This window comes from Octodon degus, unplaced genomic scaffold, assembly GCF_000260255.1.
Source record: "Octodon degus isolate 3935 unplaced genomic scaffold, OctDeg1.0 scaffold00108, whole genome shotgun sequence".
Taxonomy (NCBI): domain Eukaryota; kingdom Metazoa; phylum Chordata; class Mammalia; order Rodentia; family Octodontidae; genus Octodon; species Octodon degus.
This window is the reverse complement of record NW_004524684.1, coordinates 5800271-5817670: the sequence shown is the minus strand read 5'-3', so window position 1 is coordinate 5817670 and position 17400 is coordinate 5800271. Positions and strand designations below refer to the sequence as shown.

General features: G+C 41.4%; 1 protein-coding gene across 1 annotated transcript in view; it reads left to right on the top strand.

Moving 5' to 3' along the window:
* Cacna2d1 (calcium voltage-gated channel auxiliary subunit alpha2delta 1) overlaps nt 1–17400 on the top strand; it is a 348148-nt gene that overhangs the window by 174917 nt on the left and 155831 nt on the right. Inside the window, exon 5 of the mRNA XM_012516489.2 lies at nt 11671–11712. Coding sequence (XP_012371943.2) covers nt 11671–11712 — 42 coding nt within the window. The remainder of the gene's footprint in view (nt 1–11670; nt 11713–17400) is intronic.

Genomic DNA, 17400 nt, shown 5'->3' with positions numbered 1-17400 from the left:
CTGGCAGGGAAGACAGTAGCATGGTAAGGGCAGCACAAGTGCTGAGGAAGGGGAGGCGCTGATCTTTCTCTGGGCTTTGCTCTCCAGTTCCATATAGCAAGTCAGGAGAACCTTGATGTCTCTCTTGACTGGAACAGGAGGAAAATCCAGAAGGTGCGCAGGAGACACAGGAGTCATGAGCCTCTGTGGGATGGAGAATTTCTCTAGGGTGAGGAGACAGTATGTGTCCGTGAGCTGTGTCCTGTCACACCCTGGCCTGGGCTCTGGACATCTTGTCCTCCTAGACCAGCTCCTGTGCTTGCCCAGCTGAGCTGCGCTGGGAAGAGGGGCTGGGCCACAGCAGGTCTCTTGGCTTTCTCCTTTCACTTTCCTTTCTTCTCTCTCCTCAGCTTAGGAGGCTTAACAGCCCTGTCACTATGGCAAGGGACACGCCCTGCTCCATAGCTTGGGTTCTTTGGACTGTGGCCACATCTATACTTCGGGGCTCTGTTCTCCTGTTTAGTATTTCTCATTTGAAAAACTCATTTCCTTTTGGGTTTAACAAGCTTGGCTTTGCAGATTTCTGCCCTCCAGGGACTTAAGTATGGTGTGACGTCAATGCTAAGCAATATCATGTTTGTTTTCTTGGCATTTGTTCGCTGAAAACCACTGTCCTAATACTGAGGAACAGGAGTGAGAGAAAGGTGTAAGAATCAAAAGAGCAACTTAAGAAAGGTGGATGGATTTTTTATCAACATGTTTTCAAAGATCATACCTATTGCATATGTAAAAGATTTTGTCATGCTAAATAATCTAGAATACGTCAATACTTGTGTCATGGTAGGCACATGATAGCTTGCTCTGTCCCCGTCCCTCCATTTCCCAGTGCTGTTAGTCCCTTTCTCCCAATGAGGGATGAGATTAATTGATGTCATGATTCCAGCTTAACCTTGCTTGAGATCCCCATTTTTGCCAGATCACTTTCCACTCAGTAATTCATTGACTTTCTACTCTATCCAAGTATACTTAATTTCCCATGGTTGATAATGATCACTTAGAAAAGTGGTGCCAATAACACCGTTGGACAAATTAACACAGCTCCATTGCCGGGACCTCAGCCATTAGAAGCAAGCGCTGTTAACTCTGATTGGGAGTCAAGAAGAGCTACACATTGTCTAAGCCGACAGGAAGGAGAAGAAAAAATGAACTCTTCTTGGGGATTCATTGTCGATGCTTAGAGGATTATCCTGAAGTCTTCTTTGGAGATGTAGATGAAAAGAGATCAGAGCAAGGGCCTCAGCCTCGTGGCTGCTTGTTCTGTTTTGCACAGAGGTCCCTCGGAGACTTCATGCTTGGAGGAAATCATAGAATTTTTTTTCCATATTCTACTTTTGATTTTCCCCTATGGTTTAATTCTTGTATTTATTGATATTGCTTTGGAGCACCAGAATAAATTGTAGGCAGATTTCTATTTAAGTTTTTTAGATGAAGAAATAAATTGAGATTGCTTTTAATGTGTAATAGGAATTGGTACTGAATTTTAAGACTGAGGAGTACTGAAATTACAGACTACATGAAATTTCTTCTGTATTTCTTCTGTATTTCTTATTGAGTAAAAGTGGTGTATGTTTTCACTTGCTCGAATCTTTTTACAGATGTTCATATTTTCTCACCAGTGCTCTGTGTGTGTGTGTGTGTGTGTGTGTGTGTGTGTGTGTGTGTGTTTGTGTGTGTGTGTGCAAATAGATGAGACTGGTTATTTCAGTCTAGGATTTCTAATATGTACTTTCTTCTTGGCTTTGCTCTTCACTTATCTATCAGTATTTTCACTAGCAGTTCATGCAAGGCTCCACACACCGTGCTAACACTGAAGAACTCCGCATCTACTCAAACTGGAATAATTCATTCTTCTCACCCTTTAAAAAATAAAGGACTTCTTTTATATAGAAATGATTAACATGTCCTGCCAGTGATTGTTTCAATGATTTCTTTCATTCTGGATGATATTTCAAATTTGGTCACTAGTTTCATAGTAAAGCTTGAGGCTGGAGTCTTTAGTGGGCGTTGAGGGCGCTGCACATAACAGAGACACAGGGGTGTGTCTTCCTTTTGCTGTGGCCACAGCTCTTAGGTGGACGTGGGTTATTGAGCGGTTATTGTGTGAGCCCAATTGTTAGGTAATGCTGCACGTAACAAGCACTGCAATTTGAAAAGGGCCTATTGCATAACAAGTATAAGATGGAAATTCCCCGAGGAACTAATCAATGTAGAATGCTTATAGAAGTAATAGAAGTAAACTTACAATAGGCCAGACTTATTTGTAGCTTTTACATTATGCTACAAAAATGCATTTTAAACAGATTATAACACAAAGTTTAGAAAATCAAATGAATGAATCTATCACAGAGATTGAACATCGCCTTATTATTGTATAAAGCAATAGCTAGGAACTAGGTGGAATTCACTTGTGTGCTTTCAGGGTAGGTGGAATGAAGAGTCGTTAGGATGCGTGTACGTGCCGGACACCTCATAGCAAGATGCCCAGTACACGAAAGAGAGGCTGATGATGTCTTATATTCTACCTTATTGTTAGCAATAAAGTTCTCAGAAAAGCAAGCAACAACAAAGGGCTGAATATGTATGTAGGTTGGACACAGAACTTAGGTATGTATAAAGGCCAATAGATATTTGTTCTTATGTGTGAAATTTTGAAGTTCAGAGAAAGAATAAATTTAGATTTATGTTTTTCCATAGCACCTCCTTGAACAACACTTTTCTTTTTTTCTCCCTCTCTTTTCTTTTTTGTATTTTAGGGAAGGGTCTACAGGGTGTTCATGGTCTTACTACTAGATCAGACTCAATGATCCACCTGTTTCCAGCCTCCCAAGAGCTGGGATTACAGGTGCGCCCCACCACACCCAGTCTCAATTGCTGTCTCAGCATGTCCTGGAGCGGGGCTGGCATGGCAAGCCCGGGGATCGAATCCCCAGCCGCTGCACCTGCTTGCTGGCGCTTTAATCTGCTGAGCTATTTGACCAGCCCTAATACTTTCCAACAGTATTTCAATTTCATCTTTTTAAATAATAACTGAGAGCCATGCATATAATGAATACTTATAGTTATTTTCGTTTTGATTGTACAACTAATTTCTAAAGGCTAGTGCAGAATTGCTACAAAGAAATCAGCAGGAGTAATTTTAACATGCTTATTTCTTGCTATTCCACTTATAAAACATTAGGCTGGCATTAAGTGCTTTTTTAAACTTTTGTTTCATGAGAGAAGTGTTAGTAAAAACATTAAAATGATTTGTCTTTATGAGCTAAAAATTTTGATAGCTTTGTTTCCTGGATTTTTGAAAATATTCTAGAACTTTAAATTGTAAGCGAAAGTTTTATGTGGGAATGTATTTGAATTTTATTTCACAAATCTTTGTCGCATCGTGCAAACAATCTACATGTCCTTGCAGAGAGAAGGACCCGGAAAAGATAGAAACCGGGCAATAATATCTTCAAGAAATCAGGGAGGCTGAGCATCAGGACGGGGTGGAAGATTAATTCTGAAAGGTTTTGTCCTGGGACTCTTTTTTTGTGTGGAAGCGCGGACTGAACTCAGGCCCTTGCGCTTGCCAGGGAAGCCCTTCTTCTACTGAGCCATCTCCCCGGCCCACTCCTGGGACTCTTAAGAGAAAGTAAGCTTAAGCGAATGTCATTAACTCTTGCAACAGGAAAATGGAGCGGGACAGAGCCGTGGTGGGGAAAGTGGTCTTTCTGTTGGTACTGCTGTTGACACAGACAGATGCCCTCACCGAGGAGGAAGAACATAAGGTATGGGCACTTTAGCTCAGAATGCAGGGAAGGAGGGAGACTCTCCATCTAGCAGTGCAAACCTTCTAGAGGCTTCCCACAGGCTTCCCCTCCTGCCCTTCCCCAACTTTACCTCCTCTCATACTTGGTTACAGCAAGAGGGCAGGGGCGGGGTTGCCTGCCTGGAGCTTCCCAGGCTGGCATCAGGGAGTGGGCTGGAAGGACTTGCTAGCAGCATAGAACCACAGAATTGCTCTTGTAGAAGAACCGATTAGCACCCAAGCAGTGGTGTTTCTGAAAAGGAGACAGAGTGCCAGGGAGATGGCTCAGTGGAATAAGCGCTTCCCTAGCAGGCTCAAGGGCCTGAGTTCAATCCCCCGCTCAGGAAAAAAAAAAAAAGGAGAGGAGACAGAGACAGAAATGATCAAACAAGGCAAATCCATATTTGTTATACTTTGCGCTGTGCATTTTTTTTTCCTTCACTATTTTATTTTTTACGTTCACTCTGTGGGTTAAACCCAGGGCATCTCTACACAGCTAATTCCCTGGTGTTTATGGAATTTTTACAATTTTTGTTTTTGTTTTTTGAGACAGTGTCTTGCTAAGTCACTCCATCGCTCAAATTGGGCATCAGCATGTGATCTTCCTGTCCCCCTGCCCATGTGCCGAGATTGCAGGCCAGTCACACTGCACGTGACAAGCACCAGGCCATTGCTGTGTGCTTTTCTCCAAAGATGCTGTAATTTAACTGTTTGGAGTGACACACAAGCTTTTGGTTTAGTAAAAGTTGGAGTTTCTTTGTTTTATTTTGTTTATCAGTGAGAGTGAAAGAGAACTGGTATATAGAGAAGATGGAAAGGAGAGAGAGAGAGAGAGACAGACAGACAGAGAGAGACAGAGAGACAGAGACAGAAAGCGCTTAAAGTCACAGTGAGGTCTGCAGCACAGGGCTGCGCTCACTGTCTGTGTGCACACAGAACCATCCATCTCCACTGACATGCTTCGGAATTCATTATTCCATTCAGTTTCCAAATTACAAATAATACCTTGAAAGTACCTTTTCCACTTCTCTACTGCATGGAATCCTTGAAGAAAGCTTTTTAAACTAAGTAACAACATACTCAGTGATCTAAGAAAATAACATTATAATTCATATATAAGTAGCAAATGAGGCTAACAGATGAGTTCTATGTATATACACTTACAATTTTTATTTGTAATGTATTGAAGCAATAGTTAATTATGAGTGCTTTGTGCCATAGAACACTTTCCCCCAGTTGTGTCGTCGTTACATTGTATGAGGGGTCCATGCTGATCTCAATTTTTCCTTTTTACCTTTGAATTTAGACTTTCTTGACATTCTCATGAGCTCCACAATACATCTCAAGTAATGCTGATATATGGTTATATAAATGATAATATAAAGTTATGACATGAAATCTGTTATCCCAGGAGGTATTTGGTGCCCCACACTCATGCACACGCAATCACACACATGCACACACACACACACACACACACACACACACACACACACGGTGCCCTTACTCCACAGTGCAGGCCTGCTCCAGGCGGACACAAGCCGGGACGCCAGCTGTTCTGCACACAGCCCCCAGCAGCCATGCAGAGGCTTCAAGGGCCAAGTTCCTCTTGGTGTGCGTCAAAGTTACTCATAAGTGGTTTGATCCAAATGATACGGCTCTTGGGCTAGCAGAACCTTTAACACAGCTCTTTTTAATAAAGGGTATCTGCTGTTCTCATTCAGTTGACTAAATTTCTGAAACTCAGGGCCAGTAAAAATGCTACTGTAAGCATGGTATTATTTTGAGAAAATGTTTCAGGAGAAATATAGATGCCCAAAATTTGTTAGGCTGTGGCTCATTTTCAGAGCCAATGTTACAACCAAGAACAGAATTGCAAATTTGGAAAGAAAGATGTTCTCTATTTGGATTTTTTAAGTATCATACATTTCAGATGTTTAATAATAAGATCCTAATTTTTTAGGTCCAATATTTAAGTCTTATTCTTGGCAGCATTTTGCTTCCATGTGGAAACTTGGTACTTACGCCTGAGCCTTTTATTTATCAGAGGGAGACTTTCATAGAAACAAAGGATGCTAAGAAGTGTCTTTCACAACACACATTTTAAGATGGAATATTTTATTTCCAATTTAATTTCTGACTCCCAGTAGAGAGCAGGAGACTACAGTAATTTATCTCTCAATTTGCTAGGGGGTCTTTCAGGTTTCAGTAAGCAGCAGTATTATATTAACATGAGCCATTTGGGTACATTGGTTTCCAGGAGACAGTAAATAAGCTACTTCCTTAAAAATCAGAAACAAAATAATTTGTTCTTGTCATCTGGTGGTGCTAATATTATGAAAAATATCTTTGAGAATTTAACTATTGTATGCATTAGTCTGAGTCTGGCTTTAGTCTATCGCAGTCCTCTGAAATCAACTAAAACCTTCTTTGCTTGAACGTGGAATATATTCTGAGATAACACTTAGTAATTTTCATTAACATGTTTAGGCAGAAGGACAATAGAGAAGCATAGCAATTGAATTCTACCCGCTGTACCTCTGGTGGATGCTTCAGTGGTGGAATATCAAGTAAGGTATTAAATGGTACTGCTAGTGCTACTGCTTATGGGGAAGGATTGAGGAAACTGAGGGAGGATGGGTAAGTGATTAGCACGCTGACCCTGTGTGCCATCCATCCATCCATCCATCCATCCATCCATCCATCCATCCATCCTATATCTAATCTGTCATCTATATATTCATCAATCATCAATCTGTCTTCTATCTATATGTATCATGTATCTTTCCTTCTCCATCATCAGAAGGGAAAGATCTCAGTGATCCAATTGTTTTTTCTTGTGCAGGGGCTAGAGCACAGGGCCCTGTGCATGAAAAACAAGGACCCTCTCACTGAGCCAGATCCCCCGACCACTAAACTCTTGGCGTCCTCTCTTTCGTCTTTCGTGGGTGGGGTGGCTTGGCTTCTGTGCACAGGTGCACCTCCAGGCTCACAGTGACTCCCAGGGAAGGCGCTGGCTCGGCTCTGTCACCTGCTTAATGGCTGGACCTTGGATTGTTGGGTTGCTGCAACCAGGACCTTGATATTCTGGGCTTCTCTAACACCTGGCACCCAGGAGTTCACCAGAAGAGTTGGCTGGCCTGGGAGATGTGGCTCCCTCTGCTCATTGCAGGAGTAAAACTCTTCCTTCACAAGGTCTGCATGGGAGAGAGGCACAGGGTCTGGGGGAGAGTGAGGGTCGTTGCTGAGACTGTTGCTGCTCTTCCTCTAACTTCACACCTGCAGATATTAACATCTTTTATAAAATTGCCTAAATTTCTTTTGATATAGGCTTCCTGTTACCCACCTTTCAGCACTAAAATGGCATCAGATGGTGGAGTCTGGCTGGTTCAGCGTTACTTCCCCTTCATCCCTGTCTCAGTTACTCTTCTCTCCTTGCTGGGGCAAATACCCAATGCCCAAAAGCAACGAGGGAAAGGTTTATTTAGCTCACTGTTACTGACCGTGTCTGTCCATACTCAGCTGGCTCCAAGGCAGAGCAGCACATGGCAGAGAGCAGCCTTGCTTGGTGGCAGCAAAGAACAGAGTAAAAGGGAGGAGTAACAGCAACACTGGCTACAGAGAGCAAGTCTGTCTCCCTTAAGCTGCATTCAGGCTGTCCGCCCCAGGCTGGGTGCAGTATTCACACCCATAATCCCAGCAGCACTCACACCCGTAATCCCAGTGGATCATGAATTAAGCCACCCCACGACTGTATAAGCCGCCCCACGACTGTATGAGGCTTTAGGGGGACAAGTACACACTAACCATAACAATCCCTGATAGAACTTCCCATCCATTCCTTTGAAGATTGATTCTGGGTCTCTTTTGGTGGGTGAGAGACTGGAATTGCTCCCCTGAAGGGCTTAGCTTAGCAGTATGGCACATACCTTAGTATTCTATATTGCAGAGAAAATAGCTGTAAGTTGATGTTATGTGAAGAAGAGCTACTTCTTCACCTGGTGTGTTTTTCTAACAATTAATCTCAATGAAAAATAGAAAGCAAAGTCTTGTACTTTTAAAAAGAAAATACTGGGGCCGGGGAGATAGCTCAGTAGAATAAGTGCTTGCCTGGCAATTGGATGCAAGGGCCTGAGTTTAATCCCTGGTTCTGCCAAAAGAAAGAAAGAGAGAGAGAGAGAGAGAGAGAGAGAGAGAGAGAGAGAGAGAGAGAGAGAGAGAGAGAGAGAGAGAAAATACGATGAAGTGGTTCCGGAAAAATATCTTACACGGTGGTAAATATTAAGCGTCCCGCACATGTTTGCATTTGCCTCGGTTACCTTTGGTGTATAGGAGGGCTGAGGGCAGCATTGCAGGTGTCCCTGCCCTCATCCCCTTTGTGAACTGTCCCTTGAGAAAGCCGACTTGCTGAGCTTGCTTGTTGGGGACAGCAAGGGGACAGCAAGACGGCTGTGCTGCCCATGAACCTGGGCCCAGCCGGGAGGTGCACTGAGGACAGAAGAGGTGGAGCAAACCTGTCCTGACCAGAAGCAGCTTTGTGTTTACTGCTGGGGAAGAACTCTAGCTCCAAGGCCTAAGTGATCGTGGTCTCCACGGCCCGGAGCTCTGTGCTGTATCAGCGCTTCACCTGCCTATTCACAGGTGCCTCAGGGCTGCCCTTGTGTTGTTTTCCCTTCAAACATAGGCTTGACCTTGTGTTCATAGTTTGATGATGTAAGAAATGAACAGGAGGTTAGGAAAGAGCGCTTCAAAGCATAGACGTAAAATATCAAGGCACAAGAATGTGTATGGATGTTTATTGTATAATATAATTTTATGACAAATTTAAATACTATAGCTGCGTGGTATGGATTGTGTCTAGTTGTCCCCCCAAAGCCTCATGCCATCATGGGTGGCTTCTGGAGTTTGTGATTGTTGGGAGTGTGTGTGTGGGCAGGCACTCTGCATTGCAGTGTGAGGAGGGAGAGGGGCTGGCCGGCCGCCTGAGCTGCTGCTTCTCCTTGTGCTCTTGCTTTTCGCCACCACGAAAGGCTGCCCTCTGCCATGTGCCGCTCTTCCTTGGAGCCAGCTGAGTATGGACTGACACTTCCAGTAATACTGAGCTAAATAATCCTTTCCTCCCCTAATTCTGGATGTCAGGTGTCTGTCCCAGCAAGGAGAGAAGAGTAACTGAGACGTTGTACATACAGCATTTTCATATAGCATATGTACACCTTACATATAGATTTAAAGATATTCTCTCTAAATTACATTTATATATGCTGTTTACATTTTTTTAAAAATTGCCTTAGAAAACAATGTGTAGCATTGGATCTCATCTCACATTCAGAATGACTTGTACAGATGCATAAAGTTTAAATAAAATTTGAAATACATTTTTTCAGTAATAGTTTTGGGCACTATATAGTTTCTAAAAGAAGAGTTAAGTGCAAGTGTTTTGTATGCAATGTAGAATAATGTCAGATAAAAGCGTTGAAAACATTCCAATAAACTTAATTTTCTTTAATTTTTATTTCATTTAATGTCATACACAACTTATCATGACATAATAAAAATACTTAGTTTGATCACATGGTAACATTTCTTTATCTCTTGACAGTGTATAAAGTTCCCTTGATCTTAGGTCTAATAAGTATGCTTACTATGGCCCCAGGAAGGAGAACAGTCGAAGTTCATGTAGTCTGTGTGTGCACTATAGTGAGCCGGGTGCACTCTCTCGCCAGCCTGCTGCTTTGTCTGGTGCCGTGCACCCGCTGCACGCCCGGAGAGGGAGCGTGGATGTGCAAAGCTCAGTGTGCATCTTTTGCACCCCGGCCTGGCGCGTAAGTCCACGCGTCTGTGCTGAGAAGGCTGTTCAGAGCAACCTGACGTTCAGTGTAGCTTCACTTGTTTTCTGCATATTCCACTGCTGTTGCTGGAAGCAGCTTTCTGGCAGAAAATAGTCTCAAATGAAGATAGACTTCTTTAGGGCTTTAGGTTTTGCTGGACTCCACATTCTAAACTAAAAATCATCTCCTATGTATAAATCACAGAGTTGCAAGTGGATCCATAATCTAGTGATTAGATTTGTGTCTCAGGTGGATTTAAAACATTCTTTTGCTTTGTACAGTGAGTAGTTCTAATTTTGTATTTTTTTAACTGTTGCAAAAGAAATTCTACTATGAAGACAACAATATGCAATATATTAATTATTATAAGCTTCCTGATAACCTGTTTTGAAACTGTTTCATTGCTATTTTATTTCTTTTGCTCATTAAAATGAATAAAAATTAAAAAAACAAATTCTATAAGCAATGGTTCAAGAATTTTGTACATATTGAATTTCTCTATTTTTAAATTAAGTGCTAATTTAAAATTTCTATTCATTCCAAATAAAATAAATTTTAATTCGTGGATTCCACTAATCAGGAAATCCTAAGTATATGTTACAATATTTCTGCCATTGTGTGGTCCTTGAAGAGAAGAGTGCTTTATGTGACTTGTCTCATCGTGTTTTTCAAAGAAGAGAGCCTAGCGCAGGGGCTGAGTCCTGTGTCAAATGAATTGGGATCCAGGGAAGATGGCTTTTCCTCTTAGACACTTGCAAGTGCTGTCCAATGCTGACGTTTTGCGATGTCCTCCCAAAAAGAGGCCCTGGAGCTCTGCCTCTGGATCCCCACAGTCCTGATCGCGCGGGCGTTTTCCTACACAGCATCTGTGGATACCCAGCCAGTTAGTTTGTAAAATACATCTTGAGATGCAGCGATCTTTTTTCTCCAAGTGATTGTCTTTCTTTAAAAAAACATTTATTGTATGTTTACTTTCTGTCTAATTTGACAGTGTGTGTGTTTGTCGAGTCCAGCAGGCCCGTGGCGAACATCTTCACCCGGTGCCGACTCTGGTGCCGATGGCATCAGGGCCAGGCGTGCCCGGCCCGTGAATTCCAGAGAAGGAAGGGTGCAGCCGGAGCTCGGGGAAGATGAGCCTGAGATGCTGGGGTGCAATTTTACATTCGTCGGCAGAGAGGCTGGGCTGTAGCTCCGTGGCCCTGCGCCTGCCTGGCAAGTGCGGGGTCCTGGATTCCGTGCCCAGTACCCACAGAAATAATTCCTTGGCAGCGATTTTATTCATCCTTTCTTGTCCATTTTACTTCAGTCATGCAATCTGTGCCCATAATTTCTATTTGGGGCGCATTTCAGCACACTGATGCTCAGAACTTCGGCTGAAGGGCCCTGCTAGCTCATGACTTCTAGAGGACGAGAATGCTAGTGTGTTGGGTAATCTCTTAGCTCATGCCATCCCCATTCAGTTTCTTTTAGTCTTATAACCTAAACTCATGAGGAAATTTCTTCCACTACTGCTAGGTTACACATAGTTTTCAAGAACCATTTGAGCACTGAAAAAAGAGATGAATTTTTAAAAACCATGGTTTGACAAAGTGGTAATAAGACATTTAGCTACTTCTGAAGCAACCTGTTGTTGCCCAGAATATGCGTGTGCATAGGTGTTTTTCCTCTGTGTGAATGGTTCATCTGACGTGAGTGTTTCACTTTGACACATGGCTCTCCGTTCTTCACTGCTGTCTTGTCCCCAGTGTAAGATGTAGTGTTCTCCTGCTGCTGATGTACTGCTTTAATATGTTTGTGGAACATATTGGCTAACCTCAAGGGATTTTTGTAGAATATATTGTGAGAGGAATATTATGAAGGGCTTATTTCATTTTCCATGAAAATCAGGCTCCCCAGAAGTTGTCTTTTTTAGCTATTTTAACTAGTCCATGTTTGTAACCAGATAAATTAAGTATTTGATCGAGTATTCTCTTGCTTTTGTTCTGATCAGTAAAGTCTTCCTCTTTTCTTTCTTTGTAGAGCAATGAAGTTGTCTACTACAATGCTAAGGATGACCTTGATGTGAGTACTAAGCATTTTACATTAAATTCTTATTATAATGCAAAGGCTGGTGTGACAGAACAGAGTGACCTTGGCAGGTTTGGTTTTTAAGAACACATGAGGCACTATAAGCAAAATATCAGACACAGCAAAGGAATGGTGAATGTTAATGCTCATGCGTTCGTCAGCTTCCTGCTGGCCTCTTGCCAAGGGGAGTGCCGAGCTTCACTGCACTACGTCTCCTCGCTCCGCACCTTTCGAGTGTGCCATCCCGTCAGCAGTGCGGAGGACCGCGGTGAGGTCCCGTCCTGGGCTCGTGGCTCCTGGCCCTGGTCACCACACAACTCGCCTCTCATTTGAACAGCACTGCAGGGACCATTTCGCTGGCCCGTAATGGGATAAGACCCGGGCGGAGCGAGGCTGGCCCTGCTGTCCATCTCTGAAGTACAGCAGTTACCCGGCAGGCAGGTTCCGCGCACTCAGGCCTCGGGAAGGGAGCAGAGGGCTGGGGGCTCGGCGGGCCACCCGGCAGCCGCCCGCGGGCCTCCTGGCAGGGGCCGCTCGCTCACGGTTCCGAGTCAGTTAGGAGCAGGGCTTGTGTCAGCACTAATGAGTTATTGCCACTCTGGGTAGAGATAGAAGAGACATTTTCAATACCTATGGTAGCAACATTTAGAAAATGTAAAATGCAATTTACACTTAAGTTTTAAAGTTTATCAAATTAAAAAAAATAAATAAAGGGGCTGGGGAGATGGCTCAGTACAGTAAGCGCTTTCCTGGCAAGCGCAAGGGCCTGAGTTCAATCCCTGGTTCTGCCAAAACTAAATAATATAAAATAAAATGTTTCATATTTAATTATTGGCATGGAAGATATCTGTATGTGATTAATTGTCCAAGACTCTTCGTTGAGGTTTTCCTACATTTTAAGCATTCATCTAATAGCTCAAATTTTATCAGGGAAGAATCAAATTAATGTAGTAAAATTGTATTTGCTCCTCAAGCATTTGGCATTCAAATAAACATTATAATATAATTATAGTATATAGATATGACGAATACAATATATTGAATATATATGTATATATAGCTAGATATAGAAATAGTAAATAGTGGGAGAGTATATGTAGACACCTAAGGAGGGAGACAGTCAGACTGACACATGAGACAGTCTTTGAAAAAAAATTAAAAATAGTATACTTCGTTCTAATGTCACAACTCCCCAGATTACATGACTAATAATACTAATTAGAAATATAGCAATTAATGGACGCTGCATTTTCCCATAAGCTGCTAACCAATTTGCACAAATTACCTTGATTCTTGCAGCAACATTATGAACTAAATGTTTTAGCTCCTTCCTCCTTTTTGCTGATGAAGAGCTAAAGTTTTTTAAAGATATTTTCCCCTTCTGTGCATAAGTGTTTTGTTAGTGACACTTTCCTCCTACAAAGAGTATCTGCATCTTAAATGAGGTACATTAAGTGCTATATATCATTTTTTTCTTTGTTTTTGGAACAAGGAATTGAACTTAGGACCTCACAATTGCCAGTCAAGTGCTGCGCTGCTGAGCTGTATCCATAGCCCCTGTTTCATTTTCATTAATTACAAAGACTATATCTTCACACAAAATGTAGTGTGTATTGGTTGGTGTCAGAATAAATATCAGGGCCAGCCAGATATCTCAGCAGACTAAAGTGCCTGCTTAGGCAGAGTGCAGCGGCTAGGGTTCAATCCCCACCTTGCCATGCTGGCCCAGCCCCCTGGCATGCTGAGATGGTGATTGAGACTGGAAGTGGTGGCGCGCGCCTGTAATCCCACTCTTCGGAGGCTGAAAACAGGAGAATTAGCATGAGTATGATCTATGTAGTGAGACTCTATAGAGCCTTTAGAGCCTGTCCTAAATACATTTTTAAAAAAGAGTAAATATCATTGGGCAAAGACATTCAGTTTCCTATTAGAATTAGTATTTGACTTTTAAATATTATATAACCATTTTAAAATTATGCAAAATCATCATCTGATTTTCTAGTAGCATGTTCATGTTAATCTCAATTCTAAAAAGTTGACATATATGCCCACTATAAGTGAAAAAGGGTACATAGATTATATACTGCAAATACTTAAGTTGTACTCAATATTTGCATCATAACTTATCTAAATAGGCATTTATTTAGGTATTCAAATTTTTTTTGAGAAAAAACATAAAAACAAACATATTAAATTTTCTTGTGTTTTGGTCTTTTTCTCATAAAAGTGGATAACACCTTTGTGGGCTATAGTTATTACTTTAAAATTATTCATTCCCTTTGTTAGATGCAACATGAAATTTCCTAAATAAAAACTTTGTAAGTAGCAGATTACTGGAGCTGGGGATTTGGCTCAGTGGTAGAATGCTTGCCTAGCAAGCAGAACACACTGGCTTCAGTCCTTGGCAACAAAAACAAACAAACAAAAAGTAGCAAATTACCAACTCTTATATTTCACATCTAAAAATCAGGAAAACTTTTGGAGCAATTTTCCATGTATTTATATGAAAATAATAACAGTGTCAGAAGCACTTGCAGAATATTGTCTAATAGAAAAAATACTAGAGCAGAAATTTAAGATTATTTCATGCCTAGATGAATCCAAATTTTAGCTTTCATTAATATATTAAAATCTATTGTGTTTCAAACAGCTTTTTTTTTTTTTTTTCATATAAGATGTGATGTCAGGGCCAAATAGCTCAGTGGATTAAAGTACCTGCAAGCAGGCACAGGGGCCAGCGTTCATTCTCCAGGCCTGGAGCGCTGAGGTGGTGATTGAGACTGGGTGTGGTGGCATGCACAATCCCTGCACTTGGGAGGCTGTAAACAGGCAGATCACTATGAGTCTGGTCTATGCAGTGAGACCTATAGACCCTGGAAACCCTGTACTAAATGCAAAAAGAAAAAAAAAGACGTGACGTCATATTCATAAAGTGCGATGTCCTATCCATTTCTGAACAGGCCCGCATTTCAGTGATAATGTCTGCCTGCATTATGAGCACTCTTGTGTGTGCAGAAGTTATGACCATGTTACAGAATTGAATGGACCAAAGGAAGAAAATTCCTTTATAGTTCTCTTACTCCATATAAAGCTTTTTGTTGTATTTTTAAAGTATTTCTCATCAACATATATGTTTTCATACTTTCATGATTCTTTAAACAAGGAAATTGTTGAGTGCTTTAGTTATTTCCAGTGCTATGAAATAGCTGCTACATCACTGTTTTGAGTTGATGTAACATAATTCTCTTCTGTCTTGCAATTTTAGTGGTCCTTTGTGACTATGCACAGGTACAACAGTGGAATTAATGTCTGTGTGTGTGCACATTCTTCAGCACAATTTTAACTTTGTTTTTGCTGGACTCCTCAGAAGTGGCGCTGTTTTCTCTAGGTTGTTGATGCATGTTTACAGAAAGGACCGGCTAGAATCCAGGGCGAGCATCAAGGTGCCAGGCAATTATTTCCTCAAAGGCTGCTCAGCCTTGTATTAAAAGATAATTTAACACATTAAAATTGGCTTTCGCAGTTTTGATTACTTGTGTCTGCTAATAATTCACATTTTGCCCTCCACGTGGGAAAACCACGGTTTTTCAGAAGACCCTTCTTGTTGGCAGTATGACCCTATTTACATTGTCCAAGCTAAGTGAAATTCAATTTATCTATAGAATCTCTATATTATCATATATTCCTAATATTGGCTAAGACAAGGTTTTTACATACACAAAGCTGTTACATGTAGACATTAAGTGAATGTGCTGAGCTTTTAACCATATTCATAAGTCTATTTTGGTAAAGATTAGTTTGATAAAAATAAATTATTTTATAAGACGTTCTAACAGATATTTCTGGTATTAACTTTAAATTTATTTCACATATGTCATCTGAGATTTGAGTAAATTATAAACTACAAATTTAGCAGGCTCAGAATCATCAAAAACATGAAGAAATGTGTGAAATGGTCTACAACATGTTTTAAAAAAAGATTTTTATTGAGCTTGAACACTTAATTTAATTGTGCGCCTGCTGTCGTCCATATTGATTAGAGAATCAACACTGATGACGTGGCTGCCACTGCTTAAGGGAAGCAAGAATGTGATTTGTCATGAGAAAAAATGTTTTGAGGAATTACCTAGTAAAGCAGAATTCAACATGCTGAAGCCTTTTGAAGACTACAGGGTCAATAAATTAACATGTTGAATCTCAGCTTGAGTTGAACTATGGGAGGAATCGAGGCAGCCATATAATTTTCTGGATTTAGAGTAGTTCATGCAAGAATTCTGAAAGCAGGGCTAGCCAAATAGCTCAGTGGATTAAAGTGCCTGCAAGCAGGTGCAGGGACCAGGGTTCCCTCCCTGGGCCTGCAATGCCGGCCCCACTCCCGGGGTGCGCTGAGACGGCAATTGAAACTGGCATGGTGGTGCGTGCCTGTAATCCCAGCTTTTGGGAGACTGTAAATAGGCGGATCACTACAAGTCCGATCTAGTAGTGAGACCCTGAACATCCTCTAGACCCTTCCCTAAATAAAAAAAAAAAGTAATAATAATAATTCTGAAAGCTTATGAAGAAGTGTAAGATGATTAATTTTAGGTTTCACCAAGACATTTTTATTGAAATCACTCAATAGTACTTTAGCTATGATAGACTAAAACTTCACATATTGAATAAAAATGAACCATGCTATATTCAGTATGTTGGTTTCACTGTTACAGACAGACTTAAATTAAAAACAGATAAAATTAAATAGCACTTGAATCTTCTGTCATTAACATCCTGGCCATCCACAATCCCCACCTGTTCTCTGATTGCACATGGTGTGGACCAAGAGTGAAACTCCAGTGCCCAGGACCTGTTTTTCTTGGTTTTCTCTTTTCTTTCCTGGAGGCTATGACCTTTGTCTCTGAGGATGTGTTCTGAAAGCTACAAGATCACTTCTGTCCTCACGTAAACACCACGAGGATATTGTACTTCAGCATTTATACTTTTTACCCCAGAGATTCTGACTTACCTGTTGAATTAGGGCCTAAGCTTCAAGAAGAGGTGGGATGCAAATTATCCACCTGGGGTGGACCTATACTGCTGTAAAATGTAGAGGTTTGTTCCTAAACAGAGAAGGGATGGGGGGCATCTGGGAGATAAATAAATACTCTCCATACAAATCTTCAGTTTGCTTTTCTTGCCATAATCGTGTTAACACTAGCACTACACCAGCTCATTCGAGTGACCACTGTCTCTCCAGTACCAACATGCCCTTTAACTCAAGGAAAAAAATCTCTTGTCTAGTCAAATGAGCATGAAACTACATATTTTCTAGTCTCTCCTGACACTTCTGTTTTGTTTACAATGACCCAATTGTTTTCTGAGATTTAAAATATTTCTTACAGTGAAAGAAAGCAAAGAGCTGTGTGTAAATACTGGCCTTTGACATTCCACTCCAGAATTGTCCCTCCTTGCATGTTTTCTCCGGCATATCTGTGCTCCATGATGAAGGAGGACTTGTTGGGATGAAGCCCTGTATTCACCTCCACCAAATGAATTTAAGTGGCGGCTCTATTCACAGCATCATATATGTAGTGCTGGATCTTTATGAAATTGTCGCAAGCCATAATGCCATCAGACTGACCACCAGCCCCCACACTGGTCTCTTCATTCTTGCCACCATCTGCAGATGTTCCGAGTTCCCCTTAC